Source organism: Oreochromis niloticus, linkage group LG9 (assembly GCF_001858045.2).
Source record: "Oreochromis niloticus isolate F11D_XX linkage group LG9, O_niloticus_UMD_NMBU, whole genome shotgun sequence".
Lineage (NCBI taxonomy): Eukaryota > Metazoa > Chordata > Actinopteri > Cichliformes > Cichlidae > Oreochromis > Oreochromis niloticus.
Window position 1 is genome coordinate 29,999,501 of NC_031974.2, and position 25,735 is coordinate 30,025,235.

Consider the following 25,735-nt stretch of genomic DNA (forward strand, 5'->3'; position numbering starts at 1 on the left):
CGCACTACATTCCCCGCAGCGCTGATTGGCCAACCAGTGTAACATGATCATCTGCAGCCAGTGATGGCCAGAAGGGGGCGTGTCATCACAAATTTACACGATAATTCGGGTGTGTCTGGACCTCTGCGACATCCGTGGTGGAGGCTCTGCCGAACCCCTAGGGTTCGATCGAACCCAGGTTAAGAACCACTGATATAGAGAGACGAGACGACGAGGCTCCAGTTACAGCAGTGCAAGTAAACAAACAATAAATATTTAAGAGTAAAAAAATAAATATACACTTTAGGACTCGGGGTAAAGGGATCAATAACAATTTAAAATGTATATTTTATATTTTGCTGATTTAAAGTCTCACACACAACCCGTTTTTAAAGTTTAAAAAAAAAGAGAAAAGAAGAGGAGGAGTGTAGCGACTTCCACAGTCGCTAGAGGCCGGGGACTGAGCCTGCCGATTTGCCTGACGCGCTGTCAACTTTACGCAATATTGCGAGAGGTGAAATTGCTTGCTTGTTTATTAAAGTGCTTGAAAAGTTTACAGAGCAATGTGATCGGCTTGCGATTCAACCTCTTAAAACATCACAGGCTCTAATGCAACAAGGGGAAACTCGTTGTGCTGCGGTCAACAAAAACTACGGCTACCCAGCCCTGCTCTGTCAAAATCAAACCAGTGAAAGACAGACTGACAACGCCCTCTTAATGTCGCCGCTAGCACCCACGTGACTCCCGTTACATATCACCATAGCAACCAAACAAATGAAAACCCAGTGACCATTAAAATTCAATACATTTAATTATCGCTCCTACAAGGAGAAACGAGCAAAAGATACAGGTAAGCAGATGTGTCATTGGATAATGGCAGGTCATGTATCCTAAAACATTAGGAATCAGAATACTTTCTTAATCCCTAAGGAAATTATGTGGGTTACAGTTCCTCCAAGAAGAAATGGTAAAAATAGTAACAGTAACAGACTAAACTCCAAGCAATATATACAATAATATAATATTAATTAGTCAGTATCAATTGTTGATTTGTCCTGTTCTCATTGTATGACGAATTATGTCTGTTTAGTAGCTGTTTGCATACAATGCATACTCTCTCTCTCTTCGTGTGTGTGTGTGTGGGGGGGGGGCAGAGGGGTGTTCGCCCAGGGCGCCAAACAGGCTAGGACCGCCACTGGGACCACGCTTGATATTTGGGGAACTCGACGGCGCTTTGGAGTATGCATTTGAAGTACACTTCGAATTGGGACAGCCGTCGTCGCGTGGCGGTGACGTAATCGCACTTAAAATGCGTACTTCAAGCGTGCAGACCCTGAATTGGGACACAACCAATGAGTTCCGCCCCCAGCGAGAGAGAGAAAAACAGTAACACTGCTGATCATCTTCATGTTGGTCCACCGGGCCGTGACATTCAGCAACACGAATATGGAAGTGTAAAGAGTGTGAGGCACAAGAGACTACAAGATCTCAGTTATTGAAGCACTACAGGTTAAACCATGGCCACTTTTGCCGCAGACACGCTTATCCATGCACATATTTAAATTGTCCGTGCACTCGAAGTCACCTATGTAGATCACATGTTGATCAGACATTGCAGAGACCAGTAGACTGCTGGTGAGGTGATTGAAGACAAGCTGTTTGAATGAAGAGTTTGACAAGAAACTGCAGGAAAACAGAGGAGTAGTAAAAGACTGTTTAGTGTAACCTTGAAATGGAACCGCAGAACACTTGGACAACGGTTTTTGTCCCCAATCATCAACAGAACTGGAATATTTTGGATCCACACATAGAACTACCTTCCAAACCGTCTTTGGAAATGATGTCTGAATATGTTTTAGCAGACTTTCAAAGTGTTCATATGAGGTTTTCATTCCATGTTGGTCAGCGAAGGGGGAAAAATAAAAATGGAGATTGTAACAAAGATTGGCATGAAAGAGGGGGAAATAAGAGATGTCAGAAGGGGTGTGTACCATAAATAAAGAAGGAAAATGTGTATTGATAATCAGAGGGTTGAATATCTGTGTTTCATTGGTAATAAATATTTGTTCCACAAAACTAAAGTGAGGTAATTTGAATTTACTTATGTACACTGTGTGGAAATTGCTGACATGTCCTGGTTTAGTAAATCAATTTAAAACTTTTACGGTTATACCAGTTAAAACAAGTTAAGTGAAATAAAATCCAGTGATTTGCCACACACACTAATTTAAGTCAGTTAAGTTGGAGCTGCAAGTATTTTTTGATTGGTTTTATTAAATACAGTTAACCTACTTATGTAAATAGAACTTAATAAAGTATAATGACATGTTTTCATCTCTGAAAATTTTCATTCATTTCATTTTCATCTCAATCGACAAATTCAAGCATTTTTGGAGTCACTTTAATTAGGTGAACACAGACCTATTACTTAAATCAAAGTTGACCAGATGAGTTTGGAATTACCTGATTTGCTTATGTGAGTTACAGTTTATAATCATTTAGAATTATGCAGAGCAAAAATCAGCTTAGTGGAAATTGTTGACATAACTGTATTAAGTAAATTGAACAGATTCTTTTTTTGAGTAGATCCTGTGATTGGTTTGAACATTCAAGAATATCCCATTTCTTTGCTTTGGGATATTTTGGGCTTTCTTGCAGCCAACCAACCAAACTGAATCTCTGAATTCGAGCAGAGATTGTAGTACTGCACTGCGCACTTCTGAATTCATTCTGCTGCTCCTATCAGCAGTCACATCATCTGAGGGGAACCAGTGACCTGATTCCACTGCAGGCATAGCTGGACTGGCCATCGGGCATACCGGGCATGTGCCCGGTGGGCCGATGGTGATTTTTCGTTTTTATGGGCCGAAGGTTTTCTTTCTTTTTCTTTTTTTCGTTTTTTTCCCCGTAACGGTATAAACACTGAAAGGTGGTGGACTGGCCAGATGCTGGGAGATGTGTAAAAATAACTCAGTTGTTTGGTGGTGGCTATTGCGGAGCTTCCACAGATTCAGTAACATTAGCAAGTGGTGGAGGCCAGCAGATGCAACACGCTGGCAGGTGGATGACGGAAACGCAGAAGGAGCAGAGACCCGAGGCAGTGAACTGAACTTCAGGTAAGAAGTTATGACCTGCAGTCTATCTGGGTCAGATATAAACCAAGTTTAGGTGGAGTTTATTTTCGGTATGCTGACTTTTTACAGTTAGTTACAATAACTCGTACTGCTTACTAGCTAGCATGACGGAGTTTCTATACAGCTGGGCGGGTGCTATGATATTATTGATGTTGAACTTGTTTTATCTTATCTTATTTATAAGGTTAGTTATTAGAGTCTCCAACCGTCCTGTAAAAAACGGAATCTTCTCGTATTCAGAGTAAATATTGTGCGTTTCGTATTGAGGTGAAAAGGAACACAGCTTGTCCCGGACTTCAGCTACAATGAAAAAGACACAAAGCTGGAATTATTCTGTGTCTTTGCTGCAAAGCTGCCTCTTCTTCTCCCATTCTCTCCCCCTCCCTCTCCTGTTTCTACTTCAATCATGAAACTGATCAATAATCAGCTGATCGGCTTTTCTCTCTTGTTTGTTTATCGCCCACTTTGCGTCAGAAACAGGAAACCGGATGTCGCGCTAAACAACAGCAGCACGTTTAAGCTTAAACAGCTGTTGTTAGAATTTATTTAATATTAATTTCTAGTATCAGCTGATGTTTGCTGGAGCACAGCTGTAAAAGCTGTTGGTCATGATATCGGTTTGGATATCTGGTGAGAGGGAAACATGCAGATGAAACCAGGAGATGTCCTTACTGAATCATCAGAGCTGAACAGGTGATGGAGAAACAGGTTTACCTTTTAGGTGACATGAATGAGTTGAAGGGAAGTTATGAACTGTTTCTGAGAGACAAATAACACCAGAATCCTTTTCTGAGTAGCTGACAGCTGGTAACTGTGCAGGGGCAGGTCTAGCAAAGTTTTGCCAGGGGGGCAGGTAGGGCATTAACAGGGAAAGGGGGGCACAAAGAAATACTTTTCTTTCTTATTCTCATTTGAAATGTCTAGTGTTACGGGTTCAAAATATTGGGGATGGATACAAGAGGAAAACCAGAATAACAACACTGGTCCAGCCGGGTCAAGTCAAACGATGATTTTAATGAACACACGTGTGGGAGATGGGACACTGTACGCAGACAGCACCAGATCTCTCACCGAAAACCACACAACAATAGTTTTTATGAAAATCAGGGTATTGGAACGCCCCCTCATGCGTACAATACAATCAATGTTGACAACTTTTAACACATTAAAAGAACATCATCTTCTTCCCGAGGCCAGATCCTCTGCTTATCCCCTGGAACAAACTGTCTCTTCTGCAAACATAATCTTACAGCTACAAGGCTTTGCAAACTATTATTTAAATATTTGAACTCTCCCCTACACATGAGTTTAACTACTGCTTGTGTGTGCTTGTGTGTGCGTGTGTGTGCGTCTCGACCTCAGCATCCACTCTGTCTATAAGGACAGAGGCCAACTCTTCATGTGTGCAATAACCTAACTGAAACCATACATGTAATATGTTGAATAAATGTTTTCATCAAATGCCACTATTCAAAGCTTAATAAAAGAATATAAATGAATAAAGGATAATAATAAATCGCATAGTATATGTGTTTTGTAAGCGTGTTCTTTCCATAGCTCAAAGTCCTTAACACAATAGATTGTTCGAACCTCGCGCCGAACAAAGCTTCCGACCCTCCGCTAGTTGACCGAGCCCCCTCTTTAGCAAGCACAAAAATACAATGCATGTATATGAAAAGAATTATCACTGCACCTGTAATAGAAAATGTTAATATGGGATTATGACGATACCTGTAACAGAAGTTGTAACATAAGGCCGACAGCCTAAAGAAATTCTTTAATGCAGTAACAATTAATGATGATGAGTAAATGAAGTAATGAGTAATTATTGCCAATGCACACTACTTAAAGTTTAACAAAAGATATAGCTAAATAACAGATCATAAAATAACATGATGTAAGTGTCTTGTAAGCATGTGCGGCCTTCTACACTCTACGTCACTTTACTCAATAGATCAGCCAGACATCCCGCTGACTGTAGCTTTTAACCCTTACTGACTTGAGCACAACTCAGGTTACACCTGCAATGAAAGATTATATGATTATACTAACACCTGTAAATAGAAGATTAACATGAGGTTATAACAATCACTGTAATACAAACGTTAATGTAATGTCAATAGTTTCAATAAATGCTTTAATGCAATGCTTATTATATGATTTCTGATGCAATGATAAAATAACAGTAAAATACCTCCTCTCACTAGCTTTTAACAAATAATTATCTGAATCTTACATCAAACGTTTTCATCTGATGTAAAATGTATAGAAATCCATTATTGTACATAGTAATTTTTTTAGGGTCCCATCATAATTTCTTCAGAAGTAGCTAAGTACTGTATATGATGCCAGTATTTTCCCACATTTTCTAGATTCTGTACCAGTACCAAAAAGTCAATTAAGTTTTATTCTTTCTCACCTGTCTTTCTATTTCCTTTCACTTTTTAAAGGTTGCCATGTTAGAAAAAATATTTTGCCCTGCCATGCTGTTTATTGATGTGGCAAATGAATGGTTTATGAAAATATATCTAAATCTGTCATCAGTAATGATCATGTCTCACCTCTAGTCTTCTCTGTCTTAATTTCAGGTTTTCAACATGTGTTGTAGATAGTTCAGGAGGTTAACTCGACCAAGCAGTCGGGTACTCTTTAGAATACCAGAATAGGGAGGATGGTGTAGGTTTAAGTTTATTAGACTGATACATATATAGCAACAAGACAGTGTACATCACTGTGACAACAGCGTTTGTTTTCATTCAAAGGATTTATGGTTTTTCCTATAATACCTGGTGGGCCGGTCTCTAGTCAAAATGCCCGGGCCGATTTTTTGTCCCAGTCCAGTCCTGACTGCAGGCAGTCCTACGCTATAACTTTGCTTCCATCACGTTTGACAGATAATGTGGAATATGCTTTGGATTGTGATCCATTTCTATCCTTCTCTATACTCTTCCCATTATTCTGGTACATCTTGGTCTTTTTAATGTCACAGCTGTCTGATTTTATGAGGCTATACTGGATAAAAGAGGCTGGTGGGGTGAAGAGGGTGACTGTAATTTTTCAGTTTTATTTGACTTTACAACATTTACGGAGAAAAATTTTCACTAAAAATGTTATAAATGCAGCAGCATATTTAGTTTAAATTCTAATGCATAAATACTTATTCTCATTATCTTATCCTATTCCAGTGGGTTTTTTTTATTTATTTTTTTTTGTAGATTTGGATTTTCCCTCCCAAATTGTGATGGTCTGGTAGTCTCCGCTGGTCGGCCTGCCTGTGTGTATGTTTTTTGGTTTGGCTCCCCTCCCAGTCCCTTGCCTCCTTCTTTATGTGTACAGAAGGAAGACAGGATAAAATACATGCTGTGGAAGAGAGATTAATAACAAGTGTGATTTAATGCAGAGAGGTCTGTTAACACATGTTGAGTGAGAAAGGTGACTGAAAAGGAAAAACTCGATGCATCATGGGAATCTCCCACAGCCTATGCCTATTGCAGCATAACTAAGAGAGGATTCAGGGTCACCTGATCCAGCCCTAGCTATATGCTTTAGCAAAAAGGAAGGTTTTAAGCCAAATCTTAAAAGTAGAGATAGTATCTGTCTCCCGAATCCAAACTGGAAGCTGGTTAATAGAAGAGGGGCCTGAAAACTGAAGGCTCTCCCTCCCATTCTACTTTTAAATAGTCTAGGAACAACAAGTAAGCCTGCAGTGTGAGAGGGAAGTGCTCTAATGGGGTGATATGGTAATATAAGGTCATTAAGATAAGATGGGGGCTGATTATTTAAGACCTTGTGTGTGAGGAGCAGGGTTTTGAATCCAATTCTGGATTTAACAAGGAGCCAGTGAAAGGAAGCCAATATAGGAGAAATATGCTCTCTCGTGCATGTACGTGTGTGTGTGTAATATATTATGTATGTATCATTATTACATACAGCCTGCATATCTGTAAAAAAATTGCTTTGATTTTGCCACCCCATTTGATTTATATGCCACCCTAAGAAAATTTATCTAGATATGCCCCTGCTTCTCTTCCCTCACCCCTTTACAGATTGGGGAAACCTGCAGTCAGCTGAGACTGAAGAAGTCACTTGGATGAGTAATGAAACGTTTCTCCCACTGAAAACGCTACGTCCAGATGAACAGAATCAACTTTTGGAGATTTACTTACCTGGATGATTGAGCATGCATCAAGGCTGTTATTGCATTTTATTATGGAAATGATACAGGGTTACACTAAGATTCATATTATACAATATAGTGTGAAGGTTTTGAGCAACCCTTCATTTCTTTATATTTAGCTGGGAAAATAGGAGTGAGGTAAACATACACAGTAATACAGTATAAAAGGTAAAAGTCAGTATTTGGTATGACCACCTTTATTCAACACAGCCTGAACTCTCTCGGTCTGCTTTCTTGTCATTTGTTGAAGCAGTTTTCAGGACTCGTTCTCCAGGTTTCTTAAATCACATCGGCAGCTCCAGCCGAGACCTTTTAGTGTTAAGATTTAGTTTAGCTGATCATTTTTAATACAGACAAAGTTTAAATAACACGACACACAGTTTTGCTTTGATACTTCCTTCATTTAAGACAACTGTTTTCTAATACGCGTGCATGCATTTAGTAACGAGTTACGTTTTCTGTTTAAAAAAAAAATTATATTCTAATAATAGTCAGCTCCAAATAACTGGTTAGCTGGGCAAGAGGGCCTTTTATAACAAGAGAAGCAGGAAATGGAAGAATGCAATATTGGTTTAAAGCAGGAAGCGTGGTATTGGAAAACTTGTAAAAGAACCTATTTTAGAAACGTGATTATATACAAGTTTAATCTTGGTTTGCAGTTAGTATTGTTTCCTTTGAGCAAGAAGGTCTTGGGTTCAAATCCATCTGACTGAGGCCTTGGTTGTCTCTCACTCTGTTTTAGCCCTGTGACAGGGTGCTGACCCCCCCCCCCATCCCAGATGTTTCTCTCAGGTCCTGTGTCAGGGTTTGCTCCGAGCAACACCATGTGCATCATCCACTGTAGCCAGCAGAGGTCAGCAAAGACTTTCAAAAAATGCTTAGTAACACAAGCTGGATTTATCATAATACACATTTTCTAACCTTTCTTCATATTAAATACATAAGAGTGACAAATGAAAGCAAAAACACGAACTCCTTACATGTACAGTGTGGGGATCTGCTGGCCAGCTATGCATGGGGTTAATTGCAGGTATAGTTTGAGTCTAATTGTCAGTGGAAAGGTTTTGGCAAAGTAATACAGAATTTCTGTGCTCTCTCATATGTTAAAGCCAATGGAACACGTACCTATCAGTGAAATGTTAAAGAGCAATATTGGTGCATTCCACGACTGTCACAAAAACACTAAAAAATGGAAGAAATTGGTGCCTGCCTCCAGTAGAGTATCAGAGACTTGAAGAATCAGTGTGCTGAAGCAGTCCTGTCAGTATGTGTGGCAGTATCTAACTGAGGAAAAATGAAATGAGAGCCATCGTGTATGCATATATTGTTTATTCCATAGAAACTGCAGCATTAGACAAGTGCTGAAGCTGTAAACCATGTTGCAAACACAAGATCACACTTTATTTTCACCACTTTCACGCATTCCCTTAGCCACACACATTCAATCAATGCCAAGCACTGGTGCAGGGAGATGAGCCAGTAAACACTGAAACAGAAGTCACACAGTCACTCAGAACAAAAAAAACTAAACAAAAAAACAACAACATTACAGCAGGGCGTTTATTTGTGACACCAACTGACCTCCTTAACGGATAGAAAATATAAATTATTCCTACAGCAAGTACATTCTCTCTAGTAAGACCCATAAATATGCGTTTGAGAGTTCAAATTACAGTATGTACAGAGGTCCATGCATCCACGATATACATACAGAACAATAAATATCAGATATAGTCACAATACAGCATCAAAATGGATATCTGTGGAGGGGGAAGCAAGCAAGACACGGCCAGAGTCAGCATTCATAAACCAGCTGTGGAAAGGCATTCACAACCTGTGAGTGAATGGAGTGGTCTTTGTGTGGCTGTGAAAACAACAAATAAGACGAGAGGGAGGTCTGCAGAAGCACCAGTGAGCTTTTCCTCCAGGCTTCAACCTGGCTCACGATAGAAAGGGGAAAGGGGGGAAAAGGGGACAAGTGAAGGGAGAGATTGATGCAAAGTAAAGCAAATCAAAAACCGTTACCTTTCTCAGCACTGGCTGGAAAAAAAGAATCTCAGAGGGAGGGGGAGACCTACAGAGGAGCAAGTGTGAAAGAACGAGATGAGGGGGGGTCAAATCCGAGACAAGACTTAGTTTTGGCAATGTGGGATCTGGCTGCGAATTAACGGTCTCCGAGTGTATGACAAGCATCTCTTTGAGGTTTTCACCTCCACCTCCTTTCTCGCTCTCTCTCCCTCTCAGCGAGCGAAGGCCTTTCCTGAGCAATGAGTCAGTGAATGCTGGCAATGCAGAGACGGAGCGGTTCATAGTCAGACTGTCAGCAAATGAGACAAAGTGCTGGAACCAGAGCACCTCTTGTTTTGTGTTTAGGTTTTCTGCAGGGTCTTTCTCAATGCACAATCGGGCCATCCTGACAGGTGGAGGAAAAATCAACAAAATTTGTCATCAGCATGAAAAGCAAAAACACTCAGTGGTTCAACTTAGAAAAAAAAAGATAAAATCAGTCAACAGATAAAATGCATGACATCCTCACACTGTGCTGTATCGGCTCATTCACATTCTTCATTAAATATTCAGCGCTTCAGAAGCCACATATTGCCTCGTGTGTTTCAGACTGCTGCCTACTGCCTCTCCATTCACAGATGAAAGTTGGTGGAGACGCTTTGCTAATGAGCACTAAAGTGATGTAACAACACTCATAATGGCTTCTTCTCTGATTCACTGTTTTTTCCCCTATCCAGCATCTATACTGCTGAAATGAAAAGCCCATGTTTTCGTTGTGTCCACTAACTGAGTCTCTGTGAAGGGCGATGGGTCTGTGTGGACATGAATGAAACCTGCACTCACCCCTACACAGATAAGCTTCAAACACATGAAAAGCTCAAGAAGGCCTACTTAAGTTTATGGGTCTTCTCATCGCAGAACACTAGATATAGCCGATTTATTTCTAGATGAGGCCCAGGCTGATTTAAAAGCACACTGAATCTATTTGTGCGGGGGCACTAAAACCTGCTGAAACAATGTGAACTTGTGTGAGCAGGCAATATACACTAATCAGCCACAACATTAAAACAGGTGCAGTAAAACACGATGAATCGCCTTATTATAGTGTAACACCTGTAGGAGACTTTGGCTGTAGTACCTTTGACGTCACCATCAACACTGTTACCTAGCATAGAGTATAAAAGATGGATATGGCAGATGTCATTCACTGATTTGCGACGCCTTGAGCTGAGCGTTGTCAATGTTTTTATGACACCGCAAACTTAAATATTAACGACTTGTCAATAACAAGGTAGCCCCGCCATAAAGAATACCCTGCGTTCTCGTTTTGTTTTTTAAACTCTACTAAGGATCGTAATATTTGTATTCAGTAAGACTCGACAGCTTTAAGGCACTTTCCAACTGGCTTCAGGTTTTGGACCTGGAAGCCACATCCATCCTTGCAGATCAAGCTCCCTTCCATGATTGTCCCAAAAGACATCGACTTCCTTACAACTATCACAAATCCTGCCTGGAGCGTGATCCCAAGAACTGAACCCAACCCCAAAACTGCTACCCCTAATCCATCCATCAGGGCCCCACCCTGCAACCCACAGGACCCCAAAGTTGTTTAAATTTTATGGCTGATTGGAAGATACGGGGGTTTTCTGAACCTCTTGAGTTTTCTAAGTGTCACTGGAGGTGAACTTGCAACTAAGTTAGCAGTGATGATATAGAAAGAGTATTAAACAGGGTCAAGAGTTGGCAGTTCGTCTTGTAATCGGAAGGTTGCCGGTTCGAGCCCTGGCTCGGACAGTCTCAGTCGTTGTGTCCTTGGGCAAGACACTTCACCTACTGCCTACTGGTGTTGGCCAGAGGGACTGATGGCGCGATATGGCAGCCTCGCTTCTGTCAGCCTGCCCCAGGGCAGCTGTGGCTACAACTGTAGCTTGCCTCCGCTGAAATTGATCAGCACAGCCAACTGCTAACATCTACATGGTTTTGGCTTTAATCAGCCATAGTCAGGCCCTCGTGTAGAATATGAAGGCTCATAGCTCTGCCTTTATGCAAATTCCAAATCCTATGACTTATGGTGTTGCCTCCTTTGAGATGTGTCCTCAAGAAAGTCTGAACTGATCTGAAAATTGCATTTTCTATCGGAAGAGATAAGCACATAAAGTATTTACTTGTGCAGAAACAGGGAGGATTCACAAGAGAATCGAATGGGAAATTAACCAGAAATCACACTCTCAGATCTTTGACGGCACCAAAGTGCACAGTCACGGAAGACTTTACGAGAGTGCATAAGGGCCAAACAGACCTGCAAATAAAATGCTACCAATTAAAGCAGAAATGTCAGGTTTTACTGCAATAAAAGTTAACCTAAGTCATAAGCTGCCTTTAATATGCTGTAGGTGTTATATTTAGCCTCCAACCTTTCCCTCCCTGTGTGTGTCTATCTATATTTAACCAGCAAGAAAGGCAAATCATTCACCTCCAGCTGAACTCAACAGGGACAAATAAACAACCAGTTCTACTTCAGCAGAGAACTATAAATCAAACAGCAGTAAAATGAGTTAAAGGCCATATCAGGGGGGTCCCAAAGACCTCTCCTTTTTCCTATGAAGCGCCTATTTATCTAGTGTCTTCTTCAAAGTCAACCAGCCCTCAGGTTCATTTCCCAAAATCTGTGTTGATGGTGATAAACAATTCAACTCTGAAGAAACAAGTCCAACTTCTGTGCATGTTCTTTTTTTCTTTACATAGCTATATTTTGTGAGCTTATCTGACAAAGGGGGAAAGTCTATATGCAGATTTGATAAGGCGTTTGGTACACACGGGGCAATATTTTCCCTGGAGTACTGAGAGGCAGCTTATCAGTGTCAGACTCAGTGCTTTTCATGCAAACTATTTAGGCAAGAGTGTTTTCTGGTTCTTCAATTTTTGTTCTGTGGCATGAGGGGTTTTAAAGAGGGCCTGGCCTCAGCAAAGCACTAAACAGTAAACAATAAAAGAGCGCACACAGACACTCTATGATCTATGAGTTCATGGGCGACAGTGTAGTTGTGCTGCATTCTGATATAGTGCATTTAAAGAGAAAACATAAAGCTTTTCACAAGAGACTCTTTTGGTCAATATCCGATAAATGGAAATAAGAAGCTGAATGCTCCGAAGGCCTCAGTCTGCTGTTAATCTCCCACAATAAGCACTGCAGGTCAGTCAGTGAAAACTTCAACATAGAATAAATACCCTGACACTCATCCAGACATGTTCCAGTTCCTTGGTTTGTACAAAAAAACAAAAACAAACAAAAACCCATACAGTACTGATTTAATTCTTTAGACAAAAGCGTATTGTTGCTCCATATTATTTTTATGTACATTTTCAGTAGTCGTTACATATTTAGTATTTCAGCACAGCTTATGGATAGAGAATGCATATAAAAAAAAATCAATCTTTTGGCTTGTGGGTTGGTGTTATTCCTTCACCTGCTTCGACTGATGTTAAACTTTAAGTTCAGCCGTATTTGCTTTCATCACTTTCTGATGGTTTGTTTCTGCTTTCCTGGAAGCTGGACTGTGAGTCACACACCTACTTGTTCTGTTTTCTGATTGGTGGGTTAAACTGTTATGTGCATTAGTCGACAGCTGATGAAACTTACAGCATACATTTCTGCTTACATAACAAATGTAAGTCCAGAGCTGCATTTGCCTTTGTCCAGATAACAGAAAGCTGTTGGGAGGACTGGGGTTTGAATTAAGTTCCGATTAAAATATTAACCAGTGTGGGGACTTGTAGTACTTAATAATACTAATTGTTCTGAACTGCAAAAGATCAAAAATGTGCTTGCTTTTGAGCAGTTTGAAACTGCTTCACGGCCACTGCTCATCTCTTTTCCACCATTTTTGCTATTTACAAAGCAGCAAACATGGTCAGCTTTGAAAAGCAGGTGACAACGTCGCTGCAGTGTTTCCTGCCATGCTTACGGCTGTGTTAAAACTAGCTAGCGCACAGTCTGATGTGCACCTTCCCAGGAAACAACTGCGGTTGGTCTGTTTGGTGTTGATGGTCTGTGTAAGCATAGTTTACTGATTAGCTTCCTCACTATTCTAATGCAAGAGCTATTAATCTTCCAGTGTAGACGGATGGCGTTTTCTTGTTTTCATTCCTCTGACAATCCATGTATAAACTAAATAAATAAGTTAGATTCAATCTTGACGGCAGGCCACTGCAGACAGCGCTGTAACCTACTACGGCACTGGCTCTATAGGGGTTCAAAGCAGGACTTTAAAGTTAAGCTTTAATTATGTACTGTTTGGTACGGCTTTAGTGTTGTAGTCTTCTACAGTACCACAACCTTTTGCCTAAAGTTGCATATTAAAACAGTCTTTGAGTTTCCGTGTCAATGGACCAATTTCCCAAATCCTCTTTAGTCTTTAGAGCACACTGGTGACATAGATATCAGTGGAGTGAAGGAACCTTTTAGTTCCTTTAAAAAAGCATTTCTAAGAGTTAAAACTTCTATGAACTTGGGTGTAAACGCAGCGAAAATCTTTACTTTTTATGATTTGGCTCTTTAGTTACATCAAGTAGCTGTGTCTTTCTGCTGTTTGGTGTGGGGCTGGCAGCTTACATTGTGTTTATCACAGCCATGCTATGCTATGTTTGCTAAAGCAAACATAGCATGGCTGCTGCTGGAAATAAGGTCAATGAGAGTGGTGAGAGCGACGCAAAACCAAAACACTGAAACATAAGCTAAAAGAAGCTAAAATGCTGGACGCATATCTGAACTGCTCTTTTTAAAAACACTTAATATAATAATTTTATGTAATAATTGAAAGCAGTAATCAGTGGGTGCGGGGCCAAGTGCCGAAGACACTGTACTGCAGTCAGGAATTATTGACAGATGGATTAATGCTACAGGGTTTGATCTTTAGGCCTATATGAAATTTTCCAACAATAAGAAAAAACAAAAAATAACACCAACCTTAACACTTTGAAAAGTTATTTTAAAAAAAAAAATTAGTCGCCCACACTTTGCTACACTATTTAATTTGCTGCAAGTTCTCAGTCTTACTTGAGGTCTGGGCACACCACACAGGCTTGCAATTAGTTTGCAGCAACCATTGCACAGCAGTGTGAGAAGGAAATCTGCACATAGCTTGCAAACTTACATGCAAGACTGTCCGCACATCAGTGTAGATACGTGTCACACGGGATTTAGTGGCTACAATGATAGCATAAAAAGAATCAGAGTACCGCTACACTGACCAACCATGCAGGTGATGCACAGCCGACTGGAACTGCATAAAGGCATACCATAGTTTACTGCTAACCCTTTATTTCAGACTCTGAGAGAAACTAGTGCCCCTTCTGCCTGTTTATATTGCATACGAAAACCAGAGTCCTCTGGGGAAAAAAAACAACAACATAAAAAAGAAAACACCAGCCAAACGATTGATTCTTTTTTTCTCGTTTCACACACATAGGAGAAACATACGGAGCAGACAGAGCATGACTAAGAAGCACAATGACTTGTTTTTTTTAACATTCACTTGGTAAAACTAGTACTAAAAGTACTTCAGATTACAGCAACAACAGACTGGCACAATTCAAAAAAAGACTATCGTTCTTCCTTGGCAGTCCTTGTTCGGACCCACAGTGTAGGGCGTGTGTCTTTCTAGACCAGTTAAATAAAGTTCTAGACCAGAGGCGCAAATAACTGTTTGATCAAGCAGCCAGCAGGGGTGATGAAAAGCATATGAAATTGCGAGTATCTGTTGGTGAAATGGGAACATTAGAAGACGATACCCGCGAGGACGCCTCCTACTGATCGACCAACGAACCAGCAGATAGCTTCACTCCCTGATATGCCGCCACTGTAGGTCTTTCTGTTGCTTGATTTAAAAGTGCATCTCCCCAAAGGGCTTAAACCTGCTGCCAAAATGAAAAAAAAAAGCTTCTTTATAAATAAAGTTCTGATTATTAATCACATTGCTTTTCCTACCGCTGAGGCCAGGAAACCTCAACTCCCTGCACGTCCTCGTGTAAAGCCTCTGTAACAGTGACAACACAAATTTCAACACAAAACTGGAATCCGACAGCTCTGTGAAAAAACTTCCAACAATGCCGCTCGAGCGCCACTTTGAGTTTTAAAAATGCTAACAGTAGAGGGACATCCTACTCCGCCGCATGGCCTCACTGATCAGATAAGCTGGGCTGACCTCTGGTTCTTCTGTCATCACCACAATGTTCTGCCACTCTCCGCACTGGTTGGACTTCTTAATTGTATCCACCACACACAGAGCATATAGGCAATCCTCAAAAGTGGCAGCCATTGTCAGGGGCCTCCCGTCCCACGTCCGCCGGTCGTCTTGGTCCTGGAAGGCCTGCCGCACAGCCTGGATCATGCGGATTGTCCCGGTGAGGTAAGGGGACGGAATGTCACTGAAGGCCTTCTCCGGCAGGGAGGCCTTCTCGAGAGGCGTGGTGTCTTTGAGCAGGAGCTCAGGGCCGCCACCACTTTCTCCACCGCCACTGTTCTTCTGTCCATACAAGTCTGTCCCTGTGACCGTTAGCCTCCCGTCAGTCCCTACAACTATCACCTCCTGCCTGAACTCTCCGGGGACATTGAAGTTGAGTGTGACGGTGCAGCAGGCGCCTCCTTCCAGTACCATTTGGAACGTGCAGAAGTCGTCACTGGTGATCTGACGGATGCCCCGGATGTGGTCGGTCTGTTTGACGAAAGTCTTGAGGAAGCCGTGGACTTTGGCCGCACGCTGGCCTGTCAGAAACGTAAGCAGGTCAATAATGTAGCTGCCCACCGAATGCAGGCCACCACCTCCCATCAGATCATCGCAGCTCCAGTTGTATTTTTTCCCAAGGAGGCTACCGCTGTGGACCTTTAAGACAAAGAGGACAACAGAGGAGGGAGCACAAGTCTTTTAGATTTTATTATGGCTCACTTGACTGTGATCAGGAAAAGCAAGAATGAAAAGGAGATAGCTGGGTAGTATCTGGGATCAAATCTCAAGTAAAAGCACCAGGGTACCACCATTGTCTTGTAGCAACATTGATTCTTTGCTATGTGGATGCTGCTATAACTCTATTTAATATCAAGATAAAAGCATAGGAAACAATTTGTAAAAAAGTGTCTTCACACAGCAATAAACAGAAGTAATTCTGGTCATACCTGGGCCTCACAGACCAGAAGTTCTCCGATGTAACCTTCCTCCAGGAGCTCCTTCATTCGAACAAAAGCTGGCAAGAAACGCAGAACATTTCCCATAATGCTCAGCAGCTTGGGGTAGTACTGGGCAGCTGACATCATTCTGAAGGCATCCAGAGGCGTGGCGGTCCTGTCGCAGATTACATTTTTGCCAATACCTTATAAAATAAAGGAGAGACAACTGTGAATCAGACATGCAACCTTGCAACCATTGTAGTGAAAAAGCCTGACAGCTTACTTGGAATGTTCAGATGAAGGAAGAAGGTGGAAGAAAAGAGACGGAAAGAGAGAGAGTCATAATATCCTCTTGAGCATAAAAACATCCCTTCCCCTGAAGAAACAATGCAAAGCTGCTAAATGTGGTAACTCCCACAACAACTGGCTCAAGATTTCATGAACTTTCAAGTATTTCCCATCTGGGTCGTGAGAACTGTTAGTGTAAACTGTGCACAAACGGTGAATCCATGCAAAAAAGGCAAAACATATGTTGAGTCTATAGTATAGGCTCCACCAGCCAAACTTAATGAAGATCCTCTTCTAAAGTCACTAAAAGCCATTTAGATGGGCTGCTGGGGGATTCCAATGATGCATTGAGTGCATCACCTTTTTCACTCACTATGTGTTTATACACCTCTTTACATTTAATTATTAATCTCTAGATCTCTTCCACAGTGTGTCTTTGTCCTGTCTTTATCCACCTACCCCTAACTGGTGGCAGCAGATGGCCGCCCCTCCCTGAGCCCGGTTCTGCTGGAGGTTTCATCCTGTTAAAAAGGGAGTTTTTCCTTCCCACTGTCGCCAAAGAGCTTGCTCATAGGGGGTCATATGATTGCAATTATATTGAATTGATGTGGTCTTGCTGCTGCTTTCCCCATTTTATGACCTTGGAAGCAGAACGCAGCTGAGCCATAACCACAGACATGAATGGCTCGAGACAGAAATGTCATTGGTCCTGACTGAAATTTATTTACCACACGAACTGTAAGATGTGAAGGTTTTATTCACATCTTACAATTAGTGCAATGAAATGAAATGGCTTCTTGTTTATTGTGACTCTTTGTATTTTTTCCTGCTTTGTCTTGTCTCTATCCATTGCCCATTCAGACCTACATGGTGCCTAAAGCAGCCATCTTTGTGGCAGACAAAAAGGAGGATGAATTGGATGCCCTGCTGAACAACATGCGTGTTTATGGCACTTGTTGCCTAGCACTAATGGCAGTAGTCGTGTTTGTTGGGGTCAAATATGTCAACAAGCTGGTTTTCTCTGTATTATTGGCTTTACCTTACAATATAAAGTGCCTTGAGGCAACTGTTGTTGTGATTTGGCACTATTTAAACAAAAACTCAATTAATTTGAAAAGTTGAATTATTGTTGTCAGGCATGCATGATATTGCAGACATAACCATGGTGTACAGTAAGACCACAGAGGTTTAGACAGGGTTCACTTGTATTACTGGAGCCTTATGGAAGGCTGATAAAAGGAAGTGCAGAAGAGATGAAGAAGAGAGGAGAAAGAGCATGTATGAAACCCAATTAAAATCACTTCCAGCACAACAAAAGGCCCACTGGTGCCAGAAACATCCAAACACAACCAAGATGTGAGGCTGTATGTCCTCAAATCACCATTATAGTGATGGGAGGGTTTTTTTTCTGTCATAGCTGTTTTTCTGTTATGGCTACATAGAGAAAAACGGGACCAGCCATATGACTGACCTGCAAAATATGCTGTTGAGGAGTAAGTTGCTTTGTATTTGTTGATTTGTTATTCAGTTTCTAGGCAGACGAAACAGAATTAGGCCAAGCACCAATTCGCTCATTTTGCCTGGAGCCAACAGTTCAAAGAAAATCAATTCTGAGTGACGGAAAAGAGAAAAAAACACAAAACCCTGAGATCTGTCTGCAAATTGCAATCGATTGTCAAACTGGATCTGAATGACAAAAACATTGAAACAGCTGTGCTGTTCTTTACTACATCTTTGCAAAGAACATCAATGTTAATGAATAACACTGAGAAATTTCAATACTGTACAAAAACTAAAACTATCCATCATGAGGACGCCTTGAATGCATGAAACTAATGTAAAGCAGAAGTAAACAGTCTCTGTGGCCACAATAGTAAATGATGAAACATACTGTAGAACAAAGTCAACATAGTGACACAGTATAGTTCATAGTATAGAGAAATGTATATAAACTTCAACAGTAGCCCGTCTTTGTTTGCTAGGTGTGGCCAGTGCCATAAGGTTCCTGTCAAAAAAGGCTCAGTGAAGTGGGGATGTCCTGCGGTTTGGTTTACTTCCTCACCTTCAACAAAGCATTTTTCATGCTTTCCACTAAATATGGCACACACTTAATGTAGCACTAGCCACCAATTAGCTTATATGTACTGAAGAGTTTATTTTTTGTCAATGTCTAATATGAAGATAATGTGTTACATTCAATTTCAATTTTTTTTATTACATGTGTAAAGACAGATAATGTGAATAGTAATCTACATTAACTATCTTAAATATTCTAGCTTTTCACAACAGATACATACAACCCCTGGCATGCACACGAACAGAAACCCTGCTTTCTTTAAACCGCGCAGTTCAACCTTTTCTCTTGTAAGACCGGTAAATACAAAACAACGGCTGGCCTGTTCCATATTAGAAAACTCTGACTGACCACACGTGGTATCTGTTGTACTGTTTTAGTTTGATAAGAATAAAGAACTCAATAATAAAGGTGCAGTAAAAGAATGTGGTATTTTCTCTGCATAATCATGCTTTAGGTCTTAAAACCTTGACTGACTGACTGGGGTGGGGGGGCTGGGGGGTTGGCTAAGCCTCCCACTAGTGTTGGGCCGTTACTAAGGATTTATTTTGACTGATACGCTGACACTGAGCGGTTCTTGTGGCCACTTCTGCCACTGTTAGCTTAATGCACTGTAAATGCTCTAGATTCACACTGTCAACAGGGAGTCAAATAATAAAGGATATGTACACACAATCTAAAAGCATTGCTTCACATACTGTACACATTCCTTGGGCCCTCAGAGTGTGAAAAGCTTCATAGTGGAGTCCTGGCTGAGGCTTCCTGTGGATGAACTAGCAGTTTTGGAAGTGAACTTCAGCTCCAATTAGCCAGGTCAGGATATTAATCCCTCTGACCCAGTTTTGAGGATCGCTAAGGGAGCCCCCCCCCCATTACCCAGCCACTGTGCACACACACAAAGTCAAGCAAAAAATATTTACCCACGTCCCCTTCATCTTGGCAGCAACACACAGAAACAGATACAGGAAAAGACACACTGCCTCGGGTGAGACTCTTCAGGCTAAATGCTAAATGTTCTTGACAGGGGTTTTTGGCTTTCATATGAACCACTAGCTTGTTACAACACAATACAGAACAATAGAATACAAACAATAGAAAAAGGACAAAGAATACTGGAAGTTTTTATACTGTGTCATTCTCATGGTTGTGCTGTCGTGCCAGACTAAAGTGTGACCTTTATGGAGATGAAAAGCAGCTTCTCTTCAGATCAGCAATGACCTTTCTCTCCTTGTCTACAAAGCTCTGAAAGGTTGAGTCTGGCTTAGGCAGGTCAGACTGATGAGTCAAGGGAGCTACTCTGCTGAAGTGTGACTCAGACAGTGAGAGGACAGATCGTGTGTTTGCGCAACAGATTATGGATGCACCTGAGCACAAGGTACAAGCAACCACTGCAGTAAACCAACAGCTGGGAGGTGAAATGATACAGCGCTAATGCTGTGTTTGGCAGACCAGAATTAAAAGGGAATAGAGGAGCGTGAGAAGAAATACGAGTGCAGAGCACAGAGCAAAGAGTAAAAAAGAAGAGGAGGATGGGAAATGGAGCGAAAGCAGCTGTAAATTTAAGAAATCAAATGGGAATCCCTTGAAAGATGGGATGCCAAAGAAAGATACAGTATCATCAGTACAACTAGGATTATAGGCAGAACTTCCAAGAGTAAACAAATGGCACTTGAATGGATAAGGACTGAGGGTAAAATGCAATACTGCATTTATGTACCTACAGTTGTATTGTGGGACATATACAGCTCCCCCGTAAGGTACCTGAAGAGCTCAATTTAGTGGGCGACCTATGCCCCAACATGAACATTGGGAAGTGAGAAAGGTTGAGTGACTGTGTTAATCTCTAGACATATCAGTGTATTTTAATAGATGTGCTAGCAAAATTGTTGAATAAGCGTCTGAACACCTCTCTTCCTTTCTGCATCTGACATTTTTGTTAGTTACAGAAAGAACAGCACCAAGTAATAACCAGTCTCAGGGGAAACCCTGAGATCAGGTGTACTGGTGCAATTAATTCCTAATAAGGAATTAATTAGAAACAAGACACATAATAACTTTTTTGGCACACAGATTTAAGGTTCCAACTGAATTTATCAAGACAGTTTTGTCATACGCTTGATGTAACCTAACATTGACCGTAAACAGCCTGCTTTCCTCTCAATTTGTTTAGCAAACACCTCATATAAATCCAGTATCTGATTTTAAATTGCTAAGTTGATTGAGGACATTACATGTAAGCTTTTATTTCCAGTATATGTATTAGTACATACCAAGTAGTCCTGATCGGCTGGCATCTGCACCTTACAGCTAGCAGACACAAGCATTGGAAAAAATTTCATTTGAAATAAACTGGCACTTAAAAAACCCTTACTCTGTTTATGCTCGCTCCTCTTATGTGCTACTAATTAGATGTTCAAGCACTGCAACCAACTTTACATCTGCACCATGAACACATCACAGAAGTACCTTCAATGGAAGCGAGACCAGGCTGCCAGACATGAAAAATGAACTCATTTGACAGTAATACACACTGACCTGCCTATCAGATTTAAGTGGTCATTAAATTAAGGTGCAGAAATGCTGTTCTGGATTACTGGAGTCCAACCTAGTATCTAACAACTGGGATAAGGGCAAATTCTGACTTGCTTGGTCGTCATGAGGATGATAGGAACCAGCCTATAACCTGCCTCTGTTCCTGATGCCATTCTGTTAAGGCTGCTTCTCTCCTGGCCAACCTCGCTTTATTGAAATACTGTATATTGCAATTGACCTGGACTTTGAGCCTTCAGTGTGTTAATAGTGGTGGTTGATAATCTGGTGGATTTACAGCTAGCAAGCTTCTTCTTTTTCTTATTGTGTGCCACATGTGAGAACAACAGTGGAAAATATCCTTAGATATATGGTAGGTTTAGTGTAAAGGCCTGGCGCTGGGGGTTAGGGTTGGTTGAATAGCTACACTTCCTCAGGATTGGTAGGGTAAATTGAAGCTCAAATCGCAGGTAAAGTTCCTGGCCCAGTGGGAGAGCAGTAATGGAGCAGAAAAAACCCTTGAGCACAGTGGCTCAGTGCCTTAGCATCAATAATTCACATACAGGACTTATCTAACCAATAGACTTGAAAGGCAAAGAGAGAGAGGCCCTGCATTAGACGGATAAAGGACAATCACACTCCTATAGATATGACAAGAGTATTAATAGATTATAAAGGGGCCAGTAATGGAGATGCATCATTCTTTACTGTGTAAATCCAGACAAAGTACCAAGGAAGCAGGTATGCAGCAGGAGCAGCAGCACTGCATAAGAGTCATTGACATTTTGCAGAGCAGGTTATAACAAACTGCCATTTTTTAGCTTTCTAGGATTAGAAGCTTCCCTCAGTGAACAGTGGTAGCACGCGTCCCTCCAGGTGCCTTCAGGTGCCTTTGATGTGCACGCTCCTGACAACTTGCCTAACGAATCAGCCGACCTCACAGACTGAAATCACACCCCATCGCCTCACAGACCTGACGTCCAAAAAAGAAGTGAATTGCAGAAACGTGTTCCTGCTACGAGCTGGAATGGCAGAAACACCACCCAGCAGGTGACTAGTTTTAATTTATTTGCTCGCGCATATTCTGATCATGACCCTCTAGTGAAAAACAAAAGTTAATTCCTTAATCTCATTGCAGGGAGAGGAGAATGAGGCAGACAGGGGCTTTATAATTAATTGGATGGAACAGATGAGTCACTGAATCTTGAATGGATGAGCCATGTGCAGCATGTTAACATCGTTACAGCAATAAGTATGAGATCGTGAGCAATCAATTTTAACAGTTCAACCACGGCAGCAGTTAGCAGCAATTTCTACTAAGTTAACATTTGCAGAGAAAAAGAAAAAGCGTTCAAAACATGCATTTCTTATCAGTCATACACATAAAAATTGCTGAATTTTAAACCCACTGTCCTCTGCATACACACAAAGCATGCATCACTTCCTGCAAGTTCTGTTTATAAAAAACAGGATGTACAATGAAGATGGTGACATGACAATTTTACAAACTCCTGTAAAAATTCTTATACCTGCATTTGCACTCTTTACTGTCCACGCAGTATTGATCAAGTGCCAGCTGTTGTTAGAAAACTTTACTGATGCCAAAACAAACAAAGTGCATTAGGTGGAGATCCAATTAACTGTTTATTTATTCAAATTAGGTCACGTTTATCAGTGTTGGCTTCATTTTTCAGCCCAAAGAGGGTCCCACTTGATCTGGCCCCTGAGTTCATATATGGCTGATATAGAAACTGTTCACTGCTAACTGTTCATCTTACTTGTTCTATGATATTTACACATCAAAATATCAAAAATTACAGTGAGTCTTTAATTCAGCCAAATTACCACAATGAACAATTGAAATTCTTGAAGGTTGGGGATTGCTTCAGGTCCCCTAAATATTATTATTTTTGATATTCTGCCATTTTGCTAAGTCAACACTGGCTGGACAGAGACACTGACAGAGGAAGGCCAGGATAGAGAAAGAGAGAGCAGCTGCATCATTACAAGTGAAGGCCAACTCTCTCCAGTCCAGTGCTCCTCTCGGCTCGCTGCCACACACATCATCTGGGCCTCTGTGCACGACTCGTGGCGTATCCTACCGAGCACCAAATATTCACTTCAACAGACACAAACACAGGGCACGGCCTTGAAACACAAGAGGGAGGGTATGAGGCTGTGTGTGGCAGAGGGAATGCTTTCATTGCATGAGATCTCACACCTCCACTGTACAGGAGTAGCACTGCTGAGGAAGGAAAGGCTGGAAGTGTTGGCTGTGCAGGAAGGTCGGGCTGGGTTTAAGTGAGGGCGAGGCTCACTGAATTGTTTTTGATGGCAGAGCAAATACTGATCAGCAACACTGATACAATAAACTTGACTCACTAGCTGAAGAAACAGGGACAAAACCAGACCACAAGACCAGAGTTAATATTTTAATCCACCTCTAATGTGGCCCTGTGGAAACAGCTGGAAAGGAAAACCAGGTGGCTCGAAAAGGATGCTGAAGGCATCATTGCAACAGCCAGCACAATAGGCCTTCCACCCGAGGAAGCCAGAAATAGGAAATCTAGGGGAACTGGTCAGGAGAAATAGCCATCTGCCACGCTGGGGCACGCACGTGCTCCTGCAGGGCGAGGGTCAGAATGAGACGTGTTAGGGAGGAGCTTTGTACATTCCTATCCACTGATGAAATCGATATGTAGTAAAGCAGAGTTCACATGCAGGATTAACTGGTATCATGATGTGTTTGAGTAAACAACACAACACAGATTCTCTAAAGCCAGTATTACTATTCTCAGCATCTTTGAAGCAGTTTGTGCCTCAGTGAATGGCTCTTCAGCACCAAATAGGAGCAGACATTAAGCAAGGCAGGCCAGGCTCATCTTTCTGCTGATTATTCCAAATTAAATTTAAGTTAAAGCAATTACACAGCAGAGAGGGGGTGGCAACAGAGCCCAGACAAACATGGAGAAATAGACATTCTTATCAGTGTACACTGTATGTTTCTGGCTGGACATAAAGCAAACAAAAGCCAGCTGTCTGCTCACTAATTTGCTGTTTTTTGTGTATTCACACTGTGAAATTAGCATGTCAATAGTGACCTTGATAGCAGTGATGGATGAATGCAGCAATGTTTGCTCTACTAAGGCAGAAGGGAACCCAGTCCTGCAATGAGTAGTGTCATCTACCTTCAGGTAGCAATTTGAAATTAGTTTTCAAATCAATCTGCTTCGAGTCTGGAGGAGCGCAGTCACTGTTTAATGGAAAGAAAATTTAGTAATATTTGGTGTCTGTTTCAAAAATGTTTAAAAGATAAATTTTTTTTTCCTAACTGATTAAGAGATGTACACATGTTTGATTTAGCATATTTTTACACTAGTTACAAACCCCAGAGTATGTGTGTTCCCTCCCGGGATTGATTCAGAGATCTTCTCATTGTTAGGAGAATGTGTACACCACTACATCATAGAACCATTATCTGTCTACTAACCAGCGTTATCCCTTTCCTCCTCAAACACCTAGTGGATAATCTGAATGACATTTCAGTAGGAAAACTTCCTTAAAAGGGGGTGTGCAAACAACATCAACTGTTATACAAGTTAAAGAAGCATTAATGAGTTGATGTTTGGTGCAGTTTTTTGTTAACATGTGTACACAAGCTGCTATTTATTGAGAGGTTAGTATTCTCCAAGTGGAATTTTATTGCTACATATTATCGGTTATGGTTTTAAATCTATTTTCTGTATGCCAAAGATGTCAAGTGCCATTCATGCATTTTACAGCTGATGTCAACTGATGACAAAATGTTCATTTCCTGTGTGTTTTAAAGTGTATAATGTTATTTAATGCGTTTTTCTACAGTAATAGGCAATAAGTTTGGTGTCACCTTCTTGTCAACTGTGCTTTTGCTTGGAACCTTCCAGCTAATGCAAAGGCAGGGCGCAGGTGTGGATGCCATATAACCTCTTTAACAAATCCTGGAGAAGCCCCAAACACTAATCTGCCTTATTTAAGATAATATTTACGCCAAACAGGAGTAAGAATTTGGTGGTGTTCATAGTGTTACGAGTCATGGAAAAAAGCACAGCCAGCAGGAGTACATCCAGCAGATGGACAAGAATGATAAAACAGCAGGTATTCCAACTATAAGTCCATTAGGACACAGTACAACTATGAATGATAGGAAGCATTAGCCTCATTCAACCAACTTTGGCCTCAGCTAAAGCCCTTCACAAGGAGTTTAGCATCCCTAAATGTGCTTAAGTGCAGCTATTAACCCCAGCACCAGCGTGGCCCTCTGGCAACTGCCACTCCTTTGACTGGTAATCAAAGGAGTGGCTTCCAATAAAAGCACAAGCACTATGGGCATGCATTAAGGTCGCTAC

The 25,735-nt window shown here is 41.3% G+C and overlaps 1 protein-coding gene across 1 annotated transcript in view; it reads right to left on the reverse strand.

The window, feature by feature from the left end:
* Nucleotides 1-8,602: 8,602 nt before the first annotated feature.
* The window catches only part of gfod1 (glucose-fructose oxidoreductase domain containing 1), a 40,247-nt gene continuing 23,114 nt past the window's right edge, over nt 8,603-25,735 (reverse strand). The window contains exons 2-3 of the mRNA XM_003450247.4: nt 16,469-16,662; nt 8,603-16,178 (exon numbers count right to left, since the gene is read on the reverse strand). Coding sequence (XP_003450295.1) covers nt 15,438-16,178; nt 16,469-16,662 — 935 coding nt within the window. The 3' untranslated portion in view covers nt 8,603-15,437. The remainder of the gene's footprint in view (nt 16,179-16,468; nt 16,663-25,735) is intronic.